The sequence below is a fragment of the Tenrec ecaudatus genome, chromosome 2 (genome assembly GCF_050624435.1).
Source record: "Tenrec ecaudatus isolate mTenEca1 chromosome 2, mTenEca1.hap1, whole genome shotgun sequence".
NCBI classification, from domain to species: domain Eukaryota; kingdom Metazoa; phylum Chordata; class Mammalia; order Afrosoricida; family Tenrecidae; genus Tenrec; species Tenrec ecaudatus.
Window position 1 is genome coordinate 30,789,357 of NC_134531.1, and position 19,450 is coordinate 30,808,806.

A 19,450-nucleotide genomic window follows, 5' to 3' on the forward strand; every position below is an offset into this window, starting at 1 on the left:
ACTTTCCTCTAGTTCCTAAATGCTTCCCCTCACCCCCACCCCACTATCATGATCCGAATTTTCCCTTGCAAGCCTGGCTAGACCAAAGGATGTACACTGGTACAGATAGGAATGGGAAACACAGGGAATCCAGGGCGGATGATACCTTCAGGACCAGTGGTGAGAGTGGCGATACTGGGAGGGTGGAGGAAGGGTGGGGTGGAAAGGGGTAACCGATTACAGGGATCTACATATAACCTCTTCCCTGGGGAACAGAACAACAGAAAAGTCGGTGAAGGGAGACATTGGACAGGTCAAGATATGACAAAATAATTTATAAATTATTGGGGGTTCATGAGGGAGGGGGGAGCGGGGAGGGAGGGGAAAAATGAGGACCTGATGCCAAGGGCTTAAGTGGAGAGCAAATATTTTGAGAATGATGAGGGCAATGAATGTACAAATGTGCTCTACACAATTGATGTGTGTGTGGATTGTGATAAGAGTTGTATGAGCCCCCAATAAAATGATTTTTAAAAAGTTAAAAGCATCAGGGACTTTAAAAATTCATGGACAACCTTTGTTCCCTTTTCCTTTTCTTCTGTTTTCTTTAATACTTTTATTGGGGCTCTTACGTCTCTTATCTCAATCCACACATTCCTCCAACGTGTCAAGCATATTTTCACATAAGCCGTAGTCATCACTGCCAAAGCATTCTCTCCCACTTGAGCCCCAGATATCAGCCCCCCGTTTCTTCCCCCACCCTCCCTCATGAACTCTTGATAAGTTAGAGATTATTTTTCCATATCTTACAGCGTCCTCCGTTGCCCCTCACCCACTTTTCCATTATTCATCCCTCTGGGAGGGGGTTCTAGATTGCGCCTTGTGATCGATTCTCCCTTTCTACCCCCCACCCTTCCATAATCTTCTTGGTATCTCTACTCTCCTTGTTGGCCCTGAGGGCTTTATCTATCCCGGATTCCCTGTGTTGGGGCTCTTGTCTGTAGCAGTGTGCATGCTCTGGTCTATTCCGATTTGTAAGGTAGAATTGAGGTCATGATAATTGGGTGAAGGAAGCATGAAAGAGCTAGAGGAAAGTTGTGTGTTTCATTGGTGCTATACTGCACCCTGACTGGCTCATCTCTTCCCTGTGACCCCTCTGTGAGGGGATGCCCAGTTGTATATGCCATGCCCACACCCCCTTCACCTTGGGTATGGTTTTATTCTGAGGAAAGAACCAGGAGGCAAAGGACATTTATAGAGGTCTAAATACTGGCATGTACATATGTAAATATACATGAATAGAGCTATGTACTCATCTATATTTTAAGAATTAAGGTTGCAGATGGACATTGGGCCTTAACTTAAATACTTTCTCAACACAAGAACACTTTGTTCTAACAATGCAGCATTCTGTGATGCTCACCTTCCCAACATGATCACTGAAGACAGATGGGTGCATAAGCAAATGTGGTAAAGAAAGCTGATGGTGCCCGGCTATTAAAAGATATAGTGTCCAGGGTCTTAAGGGCTTGAAGGTAAACAAGTGGCCATCTAGCACAGAAGCAGCATATCAGCTTGTTGTAGCTCTTGTGGACCTGCTTTGGGGCTGATGCACTAGGCTGTTTAACCAAAAACGGCGGTATAAACACACCCAGGGGTGCCGCTGAAGAAAGGCCTGCCGTCCTGTGTCAGAAAAATCAGCCTTGGGTTGCAGGCTTACTCTGACCCCTTGGGGGCTCCATGAGTCTATATTGACTTAATGCAGCTAGTTGGCACATCCCAAACCAACCCAGCTCACTGCCATCAACTTGATGCTGACTCACAGTGACCCTGCCGGACAGGGTAGAACTGCCCCTGTGTGTTTCTGAGGCTGTCACTCTTTCTGGCAGTAGAGAACCTCATATTTCTTCCTCAAAGCAGCTGGTAGTTTTGAAGTGCTGACCGTGGGGTTAGTAGCCCAAAGCTTTTCCTTAAGGTGGTTGGCATAGAACTAAGAAACATGTCGTTTTAGAAACCTGAGAGCTGGAATGAATTGTGATCTTGTATTTGGCATTGTGCATCTGAGCAGGTGTTAGAACATGGACTTGGGCCCAGAAGAGTGGTGGTGAGGGGCTACGGAGAAGTCTGAAAAGAGGCTTCCGGGGAGGGCCTCGTGTGGAGGAAACAGCCGGCTGCCCGAGCCCTGTGCAACAGTGAAGCGAAGGGAATTCAAATCATTTGTGTTGGCGTGGCGTGCAGGGGAGTCACAGGGACACAGAGGAGAGGCAGTATTCGGCTCTCTTGGACAGAGTTCATCAACACCTTAGAAATACATTCCTAGGGACCTTTGATCCTGGTACGGTCTCATGCCTCATTTTATGGGGGGCCCCAGGAAATTCGGGGGATTCCCAAAGGTCATTCATTCATTGGCAGGAAAAGGCTCTGTCAGACATTGCTCTTTGTACCTACCTCTGTTCCCCAGGGACCTTGGAAAGCCTTTTCTCAGCCCATCTGGGACTCTAAAGGTACTAATGTAATAGCCAGGGAAGTTTCCAGATCCAGGACTCTCCCACTCGCTCCACACTACTCATTCAAAATGGGCAGCACACTCTGCTGACCGGTAAAGCCAGGGCTGGTCTCCATTTGCCACAGTGGGCGCGCCCTCTCTCCCGGCGTCCTCCGTCCAGCGTCAGGGCAGCAGCGAGGCAGTGTGGACCAGAGGATGAAGAGCACACCTGAAGTCAGGGAAACCGTGTTCAAGTCCTAGTCGGCCACGATCAGCTGTGTGACCTCAGGGAAGTCACTGAGCTTGGCCGAGCCTTGTTGAAAACATGGTGTGGCGAGATGCATGTGGCACTGCCACCAGAGCATGATGGAGTGGGGACCCTCACCACGGGGCAGTCATTGTGGTCCTCATTAATATCGTGCTGTCATTCTCATCCTCATCGTCTGCCTTGCTGCTGCTCTGTTGCCTCCCACGAGGGGAAGGTGACTGGAAGGGTCCAGTGGTCCCAGTGAGGAGGCCACCCCTGTCCCCTGGAATGATGGCTGACCAGGAGGCACACACACCGTTATGAAGTCCAGGACCTGGGCAGGAGTTGGCAGAACCTAAGAGTGCTCTAGACTTAGAGCTACATGGATGAGAAAGGAAAAAATGGGATAAAAGGGAGTGATGGTTGGTGAGTGATTGGGTTGGCAACTCTGGTTTCTCCTCAACCCTCTGAGAGAGGGCAACATGCCGTGGCCCGAGGAGAACTCTGGCCAGCAGGGCTTCTTAGAGAGTGTCGAAGAACAGACTCAGCACGTCTTGCTGTGGAAACTGATGAGGCAGGTGAGCCAGGTAAAAGCTCCAGTAATACTTGTGTGGCCCCCACGTTTGGGGAGGAGGCCGGAGGAGGGCAAGCCCTCTCCCTGGAGAGTCATCCACCCTAGCAGAGGATTCATGTAGCAGGGCCGTAAGCAAGCCTGGGGAAGTTATTACAGCAGGCTAAAGAGAAGAAAGGAGTTGACTTCATTCAGCACTGGGGAATAGGCTCCCTAAAGGTAGTCTAGTGGGTGACACACTGGGATGCTTGCCATCAGATCCACAATTTGGACCCACCAGCAGTTCGAGGGAAAAAGATGAGGTGGTCTGCTCCCATCATGATTTACAGCCTCGGGCTCCGTCCCATGCAGTCTCTGAGAGTCTGACTCGCCTCAGAGGCAGAGATTTTGAAGGGCTGGGGTTGTTTTTTTTAAAAAGACCTTTGAGCATAGCAGATTATAATGTGGCCAGCCCCTAAAATGTCTGTCCTGTAAATCTGGGCATTCGTTTCATATTTCCATAAATCCTTCTGAGAAATTGTTAGATGAATTGAAATTTTAGATCATCAAATGAAGCATTACATGTCTGAGAGGATCCATGCTCTGTTTAAGAAATTTTTGTAGTAATTACTTTAAAGAATATCTTTATCAATACCTAATTTATATGTCATATGTATACATATATACCTAATATATGTGTGATGTCAGTCTATATATGAATGAAGTAGTTAAAATTTAGGGGAAATTTTATTACCTTTTCACTGTTTTTCACACCTTTTGGAAGTGTCCATATAGCTCTGTGTGTGTGTGTGTGCATACACACATATACATGCTCCAATGTATACACATATATTTTATATAATATAAACTTTATGATGTGCTTATAGATAATATAGAGACCTAGTAATATTAACATTCCTTAAATTACCATATTTAAAATAGCATATGAATTGGGTATTGCTAAAGACACTTTGTAAAGTAATTGCTGCAAACATTTCTAAAGCCTGGCACGCAAGCACCGATCAGAGCGAAAGAAAAGATCAACGGTACGACATTAGCATCATGGACTTTTCTTCATCAAGCAAAACCATTAAGAGAGTGAATACAGTAAGTCACTGAGCAGGAAAACACATTTCTCGTACTTAAGATATATTAAAAACAAAAATGAAAGCTCTGATCAATCCACATGAGCAAGAAGCACCTGAAAGAAGAGGTAGAAGCCTGACCCAGACATGCTCAAAGGAGGGTGGCCAACCTGCCTGGGGTACACAGAACGAAGCTCAGTCTCCTGAGTCACCAGGGTGTGTACATCGAAACCGCAGTGAGACTGCATTGCATACCGACCAGACCGACCAGCGGTCCGGAAGACCGATGCGACCAGGTATGGGGAGAATGTGGGGAAGCTGGAAAGCACTCATACTGCTGGGCAGCGTAGATGGAACAGAACACGAGCCCGTGAGCCAGCACTGTGCTCCTGGCTCTCGGGGAACAGAGATGGCAGGTCCGAAGAAAGGGGCAAGAATGATTCAGAGCAGTGTGGTCAGATCAGGGGTGGGTCAGCACACAGTGACACAAGCTGTTTTTGTGTCGTCCTAAGACTGTGTGTACAGTCGAGATCAAACGGCACATTTCATGGGATGAATCTGCACACGCCTATTGAAAGGCCTATTGGAAAGCAAGCATGTCACATTGAGGTCTGAGATGCGCCTGACCCCAGCCATGGTATTTTCAGTCGCCTCCTATGTGTGTGGAAGTTGTACACTGAACAAGGATGACCGAAGGAGAATTGATACACATGAACTATGGTGTTGGCAAAGAATATTGTAACCACCGTGGACTGCCAAAATAGCACACAGACCTCTCTTGGCGGGGGGGGGGGGGGGGTACAGCCAGAGTGCTCAGTCATGTACTGGGGAATGTGGTCAGGGCGCCCAGTTCCTGGAGAAGGACGGCGCCAAGGAGGAAGATCCTCCAAGGAGATGGCTGCCACGAGGAGCCCCCAGTGGCGGGGATCTAGACAGGGCTGGGCAGGGTTTTCTTCTCTTGTACATCGGGTCACTGAGCCAGAACCAACCCACCAGCACTGAACCACCACATAAGTAGCTGCACAGACAACATATACACATAGATATAAAAACAAACCATGTGTAACCCATCAGCCTAAAATACTCTTTTTTCCCCAACAGTTTTATTGCCACATAATTTACACATCATTCAATTCAGTCGTATCAAGGGACAGTGTACAGTCACCAGCGCATCGATCTCAGAGCACCCCCACCCGCCTCCCCCACAATTAAATTGCCTTTAAAACAAGCTGTACCATCACCATCCGTTCTAGTGCTTGACCTTTGCAAAAAAATATTTTTTTGCTGACTCTTGTTCTGGTTCTAAAATGGAAACAAGCCAAATGTTCATCAATAATGGATTAGACCAAGGAAAAGTGCAGAGCATGTGGGGAAGCTGCCTCATGGTCCGGAGGGGCGTGGTTGAAGGCCTGAGTGGAAGAAATGGAGGGGGAGAAATGGAAATGTAAGGCTCCCAGAGGATGAAAACACTTGAGCAGCACCAGTCGCAGAAGGCTTCAGGAGGAGGAAGCAGCCCTGCAGACAAAGGACAGACGGTGGCCTTACACCCTGAGCAGGGCCCTGCCGGACCCCATATTGGACACTGCCCAGTCACCTGTACCTCGCACCTACCTGGCTAGCCAGGCAGAGCCTGCACCAGCTACTGTGTGGATGAGAGAATGATGTTTGACAAACAGAACCAGCTTGCCCAGTCCGTGAAAAGGAGCATTCACGGACGTCAAGAAGCGGCAGGCAGGCATATATATAGCTGGCCTGCACCCTGCAGAGCCTGAAGTGCCCACGGTGCCTGAGCGAGGACCTCATCCCCAAGCACAAGAACCTACGCGTGGCAGGGCTGCTGAAGCTCTCATCACAAGCAGCCGGATGAGGAACCCCAGTTCTAAGGGGCATTGAGCTAGATCCACCAGGCCAGGCCACAGCTCCTTCGTGCGGCACAAAGGAGGAGGTGACGGTTGATAGGATCGTCGAGCCTGGACTTTGAATGACCACGTGACTGTACCAGAAGCAGTTCCCAGGAAGCAAGACCTTTTGGGAATCAGCTGTTGCAGGACCCTCTTACCAAAGCTAGTGTCTACGTGGCCACCCGGCCCGGCTGGCCGCTTGCCTCAGGGCTGTGTTACTCAGGCCCTCTTCAGGGAGGCGTCTGACCTAACCAAGCCACTGGGACATCAGAGCGAGGCTCCCTTGTGGCCTTCATGAAGCTCGCAGCACAAGCTCATGGTCTTTGGGGGCCTCCGGAAACTAGAAGCCGATTGTATGCAGACCGCACCCGCCCCCCACATCTGGAGGGGATTTAGCCCAGTGTCCTGTGTAGGGTAACCGTACTGTCCACACCAAGGAGGCCCTCCTCAACTCCCTGAATCAGCCATGTTTAGTACAAGCAGCCCCATAAGCCCATAGCCTCATGGGCTGCCGCCCTCAGATCTGCCAGCAGCGAGGGCCTTGAGGCAGCCTCACCCATGCCAGATTGCTTGGCATGAGCAGCTCTGAGGCCCGCTCGCTGCTCATAGTGGGTACCCGGAAGTACTCCGTGTGATGGCCTCATCCACAGGTGCATTCAGAACCACGTAGGGTCGGAGCACACTTGGCCTTGCTCCTGCCTCCAGAGTCAGCACCTTGAAGAAATGTGTGGGTACCATCACATGGTGCTTGCCAGTTAACTGGTACTTAATGTAGGATTTCCCATCAGCCTCTGTCCTGTGGACAGAACCAGGCAGACATGCCCTTGCAAGGTGAGTGGAGCCTGATCAAATCCAAAGCCAACACCTCCCAGAAGCCTTTCCTAGCCCATCCTTTTCCCGGTGTCTGTGTGAGGCCCCTGTGCCTTACCTGACTTCCCCTGGAGGCTGAGAACCACCATGAAGGTAGCCCTTACCTGTTGTTCTCATGCCAGCCTGGGTCAGGCAGAATAGGGACCAATAAATAGGGCTACATAAATAAGAGATGAAACAATGCGTGGTGGTAGGGTTATACAACAGGACCCCTGTTCGCATAGTAGCTATGCGTGGGACTGCTTACCTCAAGGTTAGCAGTTTGAAACCACCAGCTGCTCCACGGGAGACAGATGGGGTACAGTCTTGGAACCCCAGGGGAGCAGCTCTTTTCTGTGAGTCAGAATCCACTTGATGGCAGTGAGTATGAGTTTTTTATGTTTATACAATGGTGTGTTTACACAATGAAATAATAATACACAAACGAGAAAGAATAAACTACTGACTGAATCTCATAAACATAAGTGCTAAGGCCCAGAAAGGCAGACCCAAAGAAGTACAGATGATAGGGGTTCATTCATACAAAGTTTGAAAGCACCCCAAAATTACACGTGACGTTAGAAATCAGGATGGCGGTTACCCTTGGGTCGGGTGATTTGTGGCACCCAGGTGGCTTGGTTCTGGGTTGTTCTGGTTTATGTCTGGGTGTTGGTTATTTGAGCGTTCACTATGTGAAGGTCTGTTGAACTCCATGGGTCCCGAGGGTTTGTGCGCGTTGCTGTAGGTCAGTTATACTTTGCCAAAAAGTCTGTTTATCACGCCATTTCTATGTAAAAGGCATTCTTATAACTAAAGGACATCTACCACGGAACTATATCACCCACTCAGGGATATTTGTCCCTCCTTCAAAAAGCATTCACCTACAGTGCCCTCTCTGTTGTTGATTGCAGTATCAACCACAACTGCATCTTACTTGGCGCCAACATACGCATTGCCCCTCATGCAGCCTGGCCACTTCGGTAAGCGTCCATTCCTTTGGCCCCTGCCATGAATGGCTCAGCACACAATCAGGTGAGCTCAGGGTCATGAGTATGCTGTGTTCCAGGTCTACAGAACACCTGGAAACCAACATCAGCAAAACTCGATTTATCGAGTGAATGCTGACTCATAGCAACCTTACAGGATGGGAGAACTGGCCCTGTGGGTTTCCAAGACTACCTCTTTTTTTTTTTTTATATTCATTTGTTTAGTACATTTGTTGACTCTCCTGTTCATTCTCATATATTTTGTTTGTTTTTTAAATGATTTTATTGGGAGCTCGTACAACTCTTACCACAATCCATACTTACATCCATTGTGTCAAGCACATTTGCACGTTTGTTGCCGCCATCATTCTCAAAGCATTTTCTTTCTACTTGAGCCCTTGGTATCAGCTCATTATTTTTTGCCTCTCCCCCATGCACCCTCCCTCATGAAGCCTTGATAATTTATAAATTATTTTTTAATGTCTTATACTATTCGATGTCTCCCATCACTCACTTTTCTGTTGTATGTTCCCCAGGTAAGGGGTTGTATACAAATCATTGTGATCAGTTCCCCTTCTCCCCCACCTTCCCCTTAACCTCCTGGTATTGCTACTCTCATTATTGGTCCTGAGGGGTTTATCTGTCCTGGATTCCCTGTGTTTCCAGCTCTTATCTGTACCAGTGTGCATCCTCTGGTCTCGCCGGATTTGTAAGGTAGACTTGGGATCATGGTAGTGGAGGGGAGGAAACATTAAAGAAATAGAGCAGCAGCTCACAACCTGTGGGTCGCGACCCCTTTGGGGGGGTGTCAAACTACCCTTTCACAGGGGTCGCCGAAGACCATCGGAAAACACATTATGATTCATAACAGTAGCAAAATTACAGCTATGAAGTAGCAACAAAATAATTTTATTGTTTGGGGTCACCACAACATGAACTGTATTAAAGGGTCACGGTATTAGGAAGGTTGAGAACCACTGAACTAGAGGAAAGTTGTATGCTTCATCATTGCTATACTGCACCCTGACTGGCTCATCTCCTCCCCACAACCCTTCTGTAAGGGGATGTCCAGTTGCCTACAGATGGGATTTGGGTCTCCATTCTGCACTCCCCCCCTCATTCACTATGAAATGATTTTTTTGTTCGTTGATTCCTGATACCTGATCCTTTCAATACCTCATGATCACACAGGTTGATGTGTTTCTTCCATGTGGGCTTTGTTGCTTCTGAGATAGATGGCCGCTTGTTTATCTTCAAGCCTTTAAGACCCCAGATGCTATATCTTTTGATAGCCGGGCACCATCAGCTTTCTTCACCACATTTACTTATGCACTCACTCTGTCTTCAGCGATCGTGTCGGGAAGGTGAGCATCATGGAATGCCAGGTTAATAGAACAAAGTGTTCTTGCATTGAGGGAGTACTTGTGTAGAGGCCCAATGCCGGCACTAACTCTTTATAGGAGTAGAAAGCCTCATCTTTCTCCTGTGGAGTGGCTGATGGCTTCAAACAGCCCAAAGTGCAACCCGGATGCAGGTATAAATGCAACTACTCTATGCCGGTGGATGCATGCTTTTATGACTTTGTCTTTTACAAAGCTGTGTATGTGTGTACTTTCTGTTTTCAAGGGGGTGTGCACCGTCTAGAATCTGTTGAAGAATATAACGAGCTGATGGTGAGAAATGGAGACCCCCGGATCAGGATCCTGGAGGTCTCCCGCGATGGCCGGAAGCACTCTCTTCCCCAACTCCTGGACTCCTCAGGAGCCGCACAGGTCGGTACCCAGGGCCTCTCAGAGACACACTTGCTTAGTGGGTGGAGAGGAACATGTTTCTAGCCCGTGGGTCTCTAAGCCTTTGGTTTTCATTCCCCTCAAAAACCAGCAAGAGCTTCTTCGGAACATTTCCCTGTTCTGAAGAGCGGCCCATTGATGGGAACCAGAACCGTTTGGGGTTAGGAAGCTCTGAGATCGATGGGCTAGAAAAAGACACCTATCCAGAAAGGCTGCCTGAAAACCAGCCTGATACCTGAAACTAACAGAGGGACCCGGGCATCGTGACCCCTTCCTGAACGTTGCACTCAATTGCCAGGAGACAGTGGCATCTTAAAGGCGGAGCCACCACCGTTTCTGTAATGGGACTGTCATAGATCAGTATGACAGCTGTGTGGGTGAATGTGGGAGAGTGTGTGTGCCAGTGCCACACCTGCGACACCGTGATGCCCAGGTCCCCCGAGACTGCAGAGTGGGGAAGGGGCTGTTGTGTTGGCATCCCTGCCCCTCGGAGCTCTGGGCTCCCCCACGCTGCACTGGGCTGCTCCTCAATGACGCCGTCCTCCAACCAGGAGGACCTGGGTAAACAGTCTCTTCACTGGGATAGAAGCGGGCTCTGTGTCGGGGGAGTTTATGGGATGTTCTCTGAGTCCTGGCACGCTCGGGCCAGAGGGCTAATGAGGAGCCATTGGCACTTGGTGCCGTGCCCTGGAATGAAGCAGAGACCGAGAGGAAGGTGTGGTGACGGCGGGACCCCAACGCCGGGCGGCTCACCGTCTGTAGAGTTTGAAAGGTCTTGGGCCAGGTGTGTGGGACTGCTTTATCGATTTTCACTGCCATTGCGTTCATTCCAGCCCAGATTGACTGTAGGACAGGGTAGAACTGCCCTTGTGGTTTTCTAAAACTGTAACTCTTAATGGGGGTAAAAAGCCTCATCTTTCTGCCACAGAGCAGCTAGTGAATTTGAACTGCTGGCCTTGCCGTTAGCAGCCCCGTATGTAAGCCACTAAACCACCAAACCCCAACTCCATGCCACCAAGTCGATGCCAGCCCCTAGCAGCACTATAGGACAGCGTGTCACCACCCCCATGAGTTTCCAAAAGCCTAACTGGACAGGAATAGAAAGCTGTCTTTTTTCCCACAAAGCGGTTGATAGTTTTGAACTGCTGACTTTGCAATTCTCAGCTCATTACATAATCCATTATGCCACCAGGGCTCCTATTTTATAGATAAGACAACTGGCTCTCAGGTTCCGCATTCCACCCCAGAGGATGTCAGAACATCTGTAAAGAAGAGAGGTGCGTGAGCATGGCTGGTCACGTGTCACGGAGAAGTGTCAGTGCCTGCCTGACACACTTCACCTAACCCCTAGGTGCAGGGTTCCCAGGCCCAGTTGACTGATGAAGCCGCTCAGTGGAGGGGCAGAGCGGGCACCGAGAAACGGGACAGCGGAGGGATTTGCTCGGGACGCGGTTACAGCTCATTCAGACCTCTGACCACACAGGCCTGCGGCCTGACTGAGCCACTGAAACCCCAGAGCCGGTGGAGATGAGAAGGTGGTGGGAGAGCCATGCTGTCGTGCAGAAGTTGTTCGGGTGGTGGGGGCGGGGTGGGGCAGTGCTGCCCTCGCCGTGTGGAAGTCCGGTAGTGATTTCTCAGTCAAGCCACTGGGGAACCTGACCATCGCTGCAGCCGGGGCCAGCCATTCTCAGCAGCCCTCCAGAGCCAAGAAGCACTCAAAAAACAAAAACGCACCGCGGTCGGGTCTGCTGGCAAGTGGGACCCCACAGCACCGTTAAAGGGCAGGACAGCACTTGCCCCGTGTAACTTTATGGGAGTAGTGAGCCTCATCTCACTCCTGCAGACTGGCTGGTGGTCTCGAACTACTGACCTAAAACACATTTTTCGTAAAACTGAATTTCCCTCTTCAGAGGATCCCTTGACTCTCTGGTGTTCTTGTTTCCTCCCTTATTTTCTTTCCCGTAAGTCACCTTTCCCTTTGTCTTCGTTCTCTCTCTGTCCGCTGAGTAGTATTGTGTGCTTTACCGCTGGCCATTGAGTCGACTGTGGGTCATGTTGGCCCATATGTGGTGCGGTAGTACTGTGCTCCTGAGGCTCTCGGTGCCAACTGTTGGAAAGAGGTTTCCAGGACTTTCTTCCAAGGCACACCTGAGTGGAATCAAGCCTCCAACCTTGTAGTCAGCGGCTACTGTTTGCCCCCCTGCCCCAACCTCCCAGGGGACTCTGCCGTAACGAGGGAGGATGTTCAGGATGTCCCAGTCCAATATGGGAGTCGCTAGCCACATGTGTCTGTGGAACGCTTAAAAACTGGCTAGTGCGAGTGAAGATTGCGCTTCATCTGTCATTTACGCTCAGGTCCCCACAGGAGGCTAGTGGCTGTCATGAGCACCAGCACAGGTCTAGAAAGTTCAAGGCAACTTGAAACTCACGACAGGAGGGAAGCATGCTTCCTCTGGGTCTCAGTGGTTCCCCCTAAGGGAAATGGAGTGAGGTGTGGGTGGAGATTGGGGTGCAGAGAAAGAATCCCTTCCTACGCCCAAGCATACGCCCCTGCGTTCCAAGATGGAGACCCCCGTGGGATACGTCTTACCTGTCGATGGAGGTTGTCTTCCAAGGAGATAACCTCGCCAAGCCCACATCATTCTTTTAATGAGTCAGAGTCTGGGAGGCCAATATTGCTGGCAGACGTTTCATAAAACTGCAAGATAGAATTGCCCTAAGCTGCCAGGAACACAAGCACATCGCTGGCAGATCGCTCCTTTCGACCTTTGGATGTAGAATACAGGCATTGAGAATAAAAGTATGGGTTTGTGAGATTGCTGCGCTGATGTTAAATCTGAATTGATTTTGTTTGTTTTGCTTGTGCTGGAATAGCTTCTTCATTGCAGAACCGATTAGGCTGAGAACAATAGTGAGGAGCCAGCAACAGAAGTGCTTTAGCAAGAGATTCACGTAATCCCTCTTTTACCTTCTAAACGATGCTCCCTGCTCACCCACTTGGATGTTGTGGGTGGTGCACAGGAAAAGGGGATGGAGATTTGATCCACCGAGGGCCAGCAAGGGGGCTTGTGGCTTATGGGAAAATATTGTTTCTTCCAAATGTGAAGGGTGAGGGTTGAAGCTGGTGCCATGTCTCAGTGGGCTGTGGCCCGTGGAATAACAGCGGGCTGGCTTTGTGGTTTCGGCTCTAGGAGAAACAAGGGCTGACCGAGTTTTTCGGGGAGGGATAGAAAACTGGAAGTGGTGATCCTCTCTAGCCATGATCTTAACCTTGGGGATGGGAGGTGGTGGCATCCAAGGGCAGAACTCAACTGCAGGTCATGCTATGTCTCTAAGGCCTCTTGCACCCAGTGCCTCCTTTCTAGAAGGCAAATAGGGGGGCCCCTGAGGGCAGTCGAGGAAGAAGGTGTGACAGTGTCGAGTAGAGCTGTCTCCTCCTGGGAAGATCGACTGTCTTGAACACCTTCGGCAGCAGTTCTGCTCGGTCTTCTAGGGTCTCTCTGGCAGGTGGGTTGGTGTGTGGGTCTTGATTTTATTCCTCCAGTTTTATTGACCATAAGCCTTGACACCACTGGATAAGGTCGAGCAGAGGGAAATGACTGTCCAACACCCAAGACGACTGGGTGTCAATGGCTGAGTATGTTCCCACGCCAGGGACCAGAGCGGGAGAGGTGAGGCCCTGACTTGCCACCTGCTGCCTTTCAGGAATACCACATCATGAAGAAATCAACCCGCTCCCTGAGCACGACTCAGGTGGAATCCCCATGGAGGCTCATCCGGCCGTCGGTCATCTCCATCATTGGGCTGTACAAGCAGAAAGGCAAGGTGAGGTCTTCGTGCAGGCGACGATGCCCGGCAAGTGAGGGTGGAGTCTCACAAATGAATGGTTACTTTTGATGGTGGTGGTGTGTACAGCCTCAGTGGGGGGGGGGGGATTAGAGAGGACTGGATTAACATAGGCTTGCATGGATCTGAGGACATTTCCTGGTTGCCCTTTTCTGTGGCTTCAGACTGTGTGATGGTCACGTGCTCCTTGTCCTTCCGGTGTGAGAAGTCCCCAGTGCAGGCTGCCGGGGTCCCTTAGCCCACCCGAGGGTGGCATGAATGCCTCCAGCTTTTACCTTCTGGAAGAATTCCGAACCCGCGGTGTCAGGGAAACACCCCTCCCCCCAGTTACCCTTTTCTATGGATTTGATGGCACTGCCATGGTCATAAACGGAATGTTACAAAAATCTTTAAAAATCCATTTTGGTATTCCAAGTTGGAAATACCAGCACGAGGCAAATGAGCATGCTCGCAGTGGGCACTGGCCCGCAGAGGGCTGGAGGGACCCTCGTGGACTTGCCATTGCAGGAGGCCACAGGTCGTCGAACATCAGCAAGCTCTTCCGTTCAGACCAAAGCCGCTCAGGGCGTGGCTGTGGCGGTGCCCAGAGATCCAGGGAGGGAAATGGGGAAGGGCGTCCATGCTGGAGCGGGTGCCTGGTCCGTGCTGCCATTTCACTCTGTACTCCATCGCTTCGGGGTGCAGGGCCTGGGCTTTAGCATTGCTGGAGGTCGAGACTGCATTCGCGGGCAGATGGGGATTTTCGTCAAGACCATTTTCCCGAATGGATCAGCTGCCGAGGATGGAAGACTTAAAGAAGGTAGGGGAATGCCTCTTGGGGGTCCTCGGGGACTGAGACTAGCCCTCCTTGCAGGTACCAGCCAAAGCCCTGAGCATGGGAGTCCAGTGGACCTGGGCAAATCCCAACACTTACTACATCCTGACCTTGGACAATTGCTATACCCTGAGCTTCAGTTACCTCGATCGTAAACTTGGAAGCTTTCTACCTACCTGGGTGACTCATTGCGTCTGCTCTGGTTATTGGGCTCTTTAAATGGCTGTGGCCCTCTTGGTTCATGGTCCTATTCCTTGCATTGAAATTTCCTTAGCGTTGAAATCTATTCTTGCCTCAGGACTGCAATGGAGGCAGAGTAGATGTGTAGTAATAAACAGTTCATAACTTGCTGTTGAACTCAACCACCATGTAGTTTGGCACGTACATGAACCTCTTAGGCATTCTCCTGACCACCTACCATTTGGCCACACCAGTGCAAATTAAAGCAATCTCGAGGAACCCAGTTGTAACCACGACATTAAGTATTTGAAATGGGCCTTATCTTTCCTAGTGTTTTTAACATGTGTAAGACATTTCCACATATTTGGCTAATGTATTTCATTAATCTCATTACAAGCCTGTCAAGTAGGCATGTTGGGCTGAGTGCTTTCTTTACAAATGAGAAAACCAAAACTGGGAAAGGTCCGCCCTTAGTAATTTGCCACACTCCCAATAAATAGCCGAAGTGAAATTTAAGCTCAGGTTCCTGAAGGCCAAGTTCTCCCACCTTCCCACTATGAACTCTGGTCAGAACTCTGTCTCCCTTCTTGAGCTTATCACTTTACTTGGTAAATAAAATTCAAATACATCAAATTTCCTTCATGAATAGGCAAAGCCTGGTGGCATAGTGGATTATGAATTGGTTATCGGACCAAAATCGCCGGCCGGTCCACAGGAGAAAGATGAGGCTTTCAGCTCCCACAAAGATCGACAGCCTCAGAAACACACTGGGGTCACTCTACTCTGTCCTTTAGGGTCAGTGTCAGTCAGAATCGATGCAATGACATTGAGTTTGATTTGGGGTATAGACACAGTAAACCTGAAAGCTAAACCCATTGTTACCCGAGTCAATTCTGACTCCCAGTGATCTTCTACAAGGGTTTTGAGGCTGTAAATTTTCATGGGAACCATGAATAGTCTCCCATGGAGCAGCTGGTGATTTTGAACTGCTGACCTGGTGCTTGGCAACTCCCCCACCAACCTTGAGGTTAGCAGCCCAGCGCCTAACCCACAGTGCCACTTGGGCACCTGGTGGACACAGCAGCTGCTCTTAATAAAGAGACTCTTTCTTAGTCATAATCCTAAGCCAGACAGACCTGCATATGATGACATGTCAGACTATATTACCATTTCAGGGATTTTCATAGAGACGCTGTGTGTATTTGTATGTCTGTGACGAGGCATTGATGGCTGGGTCCCATTCCCAGGCAATGCATGCACGTCAGCCACAGCCCCCACCCATTTGTCAGCGGAGGCCGGTGTGCTGCTAAGACGCTGAGCAGGTCCCAGAGGAGCTTCCAGACTAAGACAGACTAGGAAGGAAGGCCTAGTGGCCAGTGTCCAAAAACCAGCCATTGAGAGCCCTGTGGCTCACGCGGAACCTTGTCCAATCCCCAAAAAATAGCTGCCGTTGTGTGAAGCTGTCTTTAAACTGAGAAGAGTGAGCGCCTGCTCCCCAGCTTCTAGCGGAGTGGTTCTTGTCAGGTGCCTTGGAGTCAGTTCCGGCCCAGACCAACCCTCTGCACAACAGAACGAAGCCCTGCCCAGCCCTGTGCCGTCCTCACCATGCTTCCTGTGCCCGTGGTTGCTGCCGCGTGCCAGTCCATCTCCTTGAGCGCCTTGCCCTTTTTGCCGCCCCTCCACTTGACCAAGCATGATGTCCTGCTCAGGCAGAGAGGGTGGTGGGAAGCCACATGGAAACGACCGGGTGGGTCCAGGCTGAGCTGCCTCCCCATCAGGGGGACCTGCCAGTGGGTGTTCATGTCTTCCTTCAGGACGGACAGTGCACAGTCCGAGCGGAGCACTTTCGTCACAGAACTGCCAGTGTCCCTTGACGGGAACCCAGTCTGCCCCGCTGGTGGAATGCAGCCAAACCAGGGGAAAGGGCCCCCTGTGCTCGATTCCCCGCACTGCCCCTCGGACGAGTTCCTTGCTGAGCTATGTAACTTGTTGGAGTAGACTTTCAGCCCGTTGAACGATCGGTCTAAATCTTGTGTCCACTTCAGGAACATGAGCCATCGTTTGAGGCTTCTGCTCCTCCCCCCGCGTGGAAGCAAGCAGACCACAAACCCTCTCAGCTAGTTGTGTAGTGGATGATGCCAGGTGATTTTTAAGCAGAGACCCCCACCCCCTTCCGTATTTTCCTAGCTCCCTAGGGACTAGTGAAGGAGAAGGTGCATGCCATGAAGGAGGGTGCCTCTGGATGGTTTCGAACGGCCGCCAGGCATGTACACCAGTGCAAAGCCAAGCCAGGCCTGGAGCCAGCTCACCGATTCCAACGCATAGCGACCGACAGGGCAGAGCAGAACTGCCCACGGGGCCCCTCGCCTGCAGCTCGGTGTGTCTGTATGCAGGCTGCCTGCCACATCTTTGCTTTCCCATGGGGCAGCGGAGGGGTTCGAACAACCAACCTTGTGGTTAGCTGCCAAACACTTCACCACCAGTGCCCCCTTGACACCATCCCACCCAGGGATGACCAGTTTCAGGTGATTCACCGTAAAGCCCAGCTTCTGAGGGTGTAACCTTACAGGAACAGGTCTTTTCTCTCAAGAAGCAGCTCAGCGGTTCGAACTGCAGACATTTCCCTTAGCAGCTGATCGCTTACCCCCCTCATGCCACACCAGGCCTCCTCCCGTGAGTCCTCCCTCCAGGGATGCCTTCGGTGGAGGCAGGGCTGTACTTTGGAGGTGGGGCTGCCCTTCCTCAGTCCTCTCTCAGTAGGTCTTTTGTCTGTGCCCCACAGGGCCTGGCCAGGCCCGGCAGCTTGTATTTCTGCAAATAGAGGAGTGGCTTCTCAAATGGTGTGTGTGTTCATGCTTCATCGCCTGGGCTTACACTCCTAACCAGTGGCGATGAAGACAGCCTTGGAGCCCAGTTGCTGGCTCATTTCTTGCTGCCATGAAGCCGAGGCTGATTCAGAGCGACCCAGTAGAACAGGGTAGAACTGCCCCTGTGGGTTTCTGAGACTGTCACTCTGTATGAGAGCAGAGAGCCTTGTCTTTCTCCCTCGGAGCAGCTAGTGGTTTCAAACTGCTGAGCTGGTGGTTAGCAGCCCAGCGTGTAACGCGGTACACCACCATGGGCACCTATTCTGACTCCTGGTGATGTTATATAGCGTTTCTGAGACCGTAAGTTCACAGCAGCAGGCAGCCTTGTTTTCCTCCCACAAAGCAAGGAGTGAGTTTGAACTTCCAACCTTGTAGTTAGCGGCCCAGTGCCTAACTCGCAGCACCGCCAGAGGAAGTCATCTTGATGGTTCTCGTCACTGTTTTCATTAAAGTTAAAAATGCAGAGCTGCTGCGGAAGCATGCACGTTGAAATTACCTGTTCCATCTCGTGGCCCTCCCAGGAACGTAGCTAATGAGGGTGGGCGGGCGTGCGCAGCCAGGGTTAGCTTGCAGAGTAGTAAATCAGGAACCAGATGGGATCACATGTTATGACTGACACAGCCAATATACAGCGAGTCAATTCCGACTCGGAGCCCCTGTGGGTTTCTGAGGTTGTAAATCTTTAGGGGAGCAGAAATCCTCATTTTGTTCCCTTGGAGCAGCTGTTGGGTTTGACCCACCAACCTAGTGGTCAGTGGCCCAATGGGTAACACACCTGCCAACCAGAGTTTAAACTCAACCAAACTAATTGCTGCAAGTCAATTGCGACTCATGGGACAGGGTAGAACAGCCCTTGTTGGAGAGGAGGGGTGGTCCATATGCAGATATATTTATATATGAGGATGGGGAAATAGATCTATTTTACAGGAGTAGAAAGCCTCATCTTTCTCCTGAGGAGTGGTGGTTTCAAACTGTTGACCTCCGCAGTTAGCAGCCCAGTGCACAACCCCTACACCACCAGGGCTTGGTACTAATGTAACTCCTGTCTTTGGCCACTAGGGGATGAGATCTTAGACGTGAATGGAATACCAATAAAGGGCCTGACGTTTCAAGAGGCCATTCATACCTTTAAGGTAACAGCTTTTCTTATGGATCTACTTGATGCTGGCTTCAGTTTGGAGATTTTTTTTTTCTCTTTGGCCTGAATGTGTTAGCCCTACTTTGCCCTTGTTTCCTCAGCAAATCCGAAGTGGGCTGTTTGTCCTGACGGTACGCACCAAGCTGCTGAGCCCCAGCCTCACGCCGTGCTCCACACCCACCCACATGAGCAGGTCCAGCTCCCCAAACTTGAGCGCCAGCGTGGGACCCTCAGCAGCCGGCTCGGAGGAGAGCAGTTCCGCCTCCCTGGGCCGGAAGACCCCGGGGCCCAAGGACAGGATTGTCATGGAAGTCACCCTCAACAAAGGTGACCACCGCCACTGTAGCCTCCCTTTCACTGCTGCTTTTTCTTGATTAACAACTTTTAAACAGTTCTTAGGTTGATTTTCTTTAAATCATTTTTTAATGAATTGTTCCTTTTGAGCCTCGCTTCCCAAGAACACATGCTCCTCCCTAAGTGGATGGTGAGTCCCACAGTAGGGGTGTGAGTCACTGTACAATTGTCAGGGAGCTCCAGTAGCACACTGCTCCTTTAAATCCGTGTCCCCCACCCCCTTCCCTAATGAATCACAGGGCAGCGGGGACTTGTGTTTGGAAGCAAAACAAATGACTGCCTAGTTCATTCTAAGGCATACGGGGATTTTTTAATAATGAAAGATTATAGGTGTCTTTTGGATGCAAAAAGACATTGAGAATATTGTTTAACCTCAGGG

General features: G+C 50.4%; 1 protein-coding gene across 1 annotated transcript in view; it reads left to right on the forward strand.

The window, feature by feature from the left end:
* PDZD2 (PDZ domain containing 2) overlaps positions 1 to 19,450 on the forward strand; it is a 258,471-nt gene that overhangs the window by 194,575 nt on the left and 44,446 nt on the right. Inside the window, exons 7-11 of the mRNA XM_075542642.1 lie at positions 9,709 to 9,854; positions 13,578 to 13,697; positions 14,403 to 14,517; positions 18,639 to 18,712; positions 18,819 to 19,044. Of these exons, the coding sequence (XP_075398757.1) occupies positions 9,709 to 9,854; positions 13,578 to 13,697; positions 14,403 to 14,517; positions 18,639 to 18,712; positions 18,819 to 19,044 (681 nt within the window). The remainder of the gene's footprint in view (positions 1 to 9,708; positions 9,855 to 13,577; positions 13,698 to 14,402; positions 14,518 to 18,638; positions 18,713 to 18,818; positions 19,045 to 19,450) is intronic.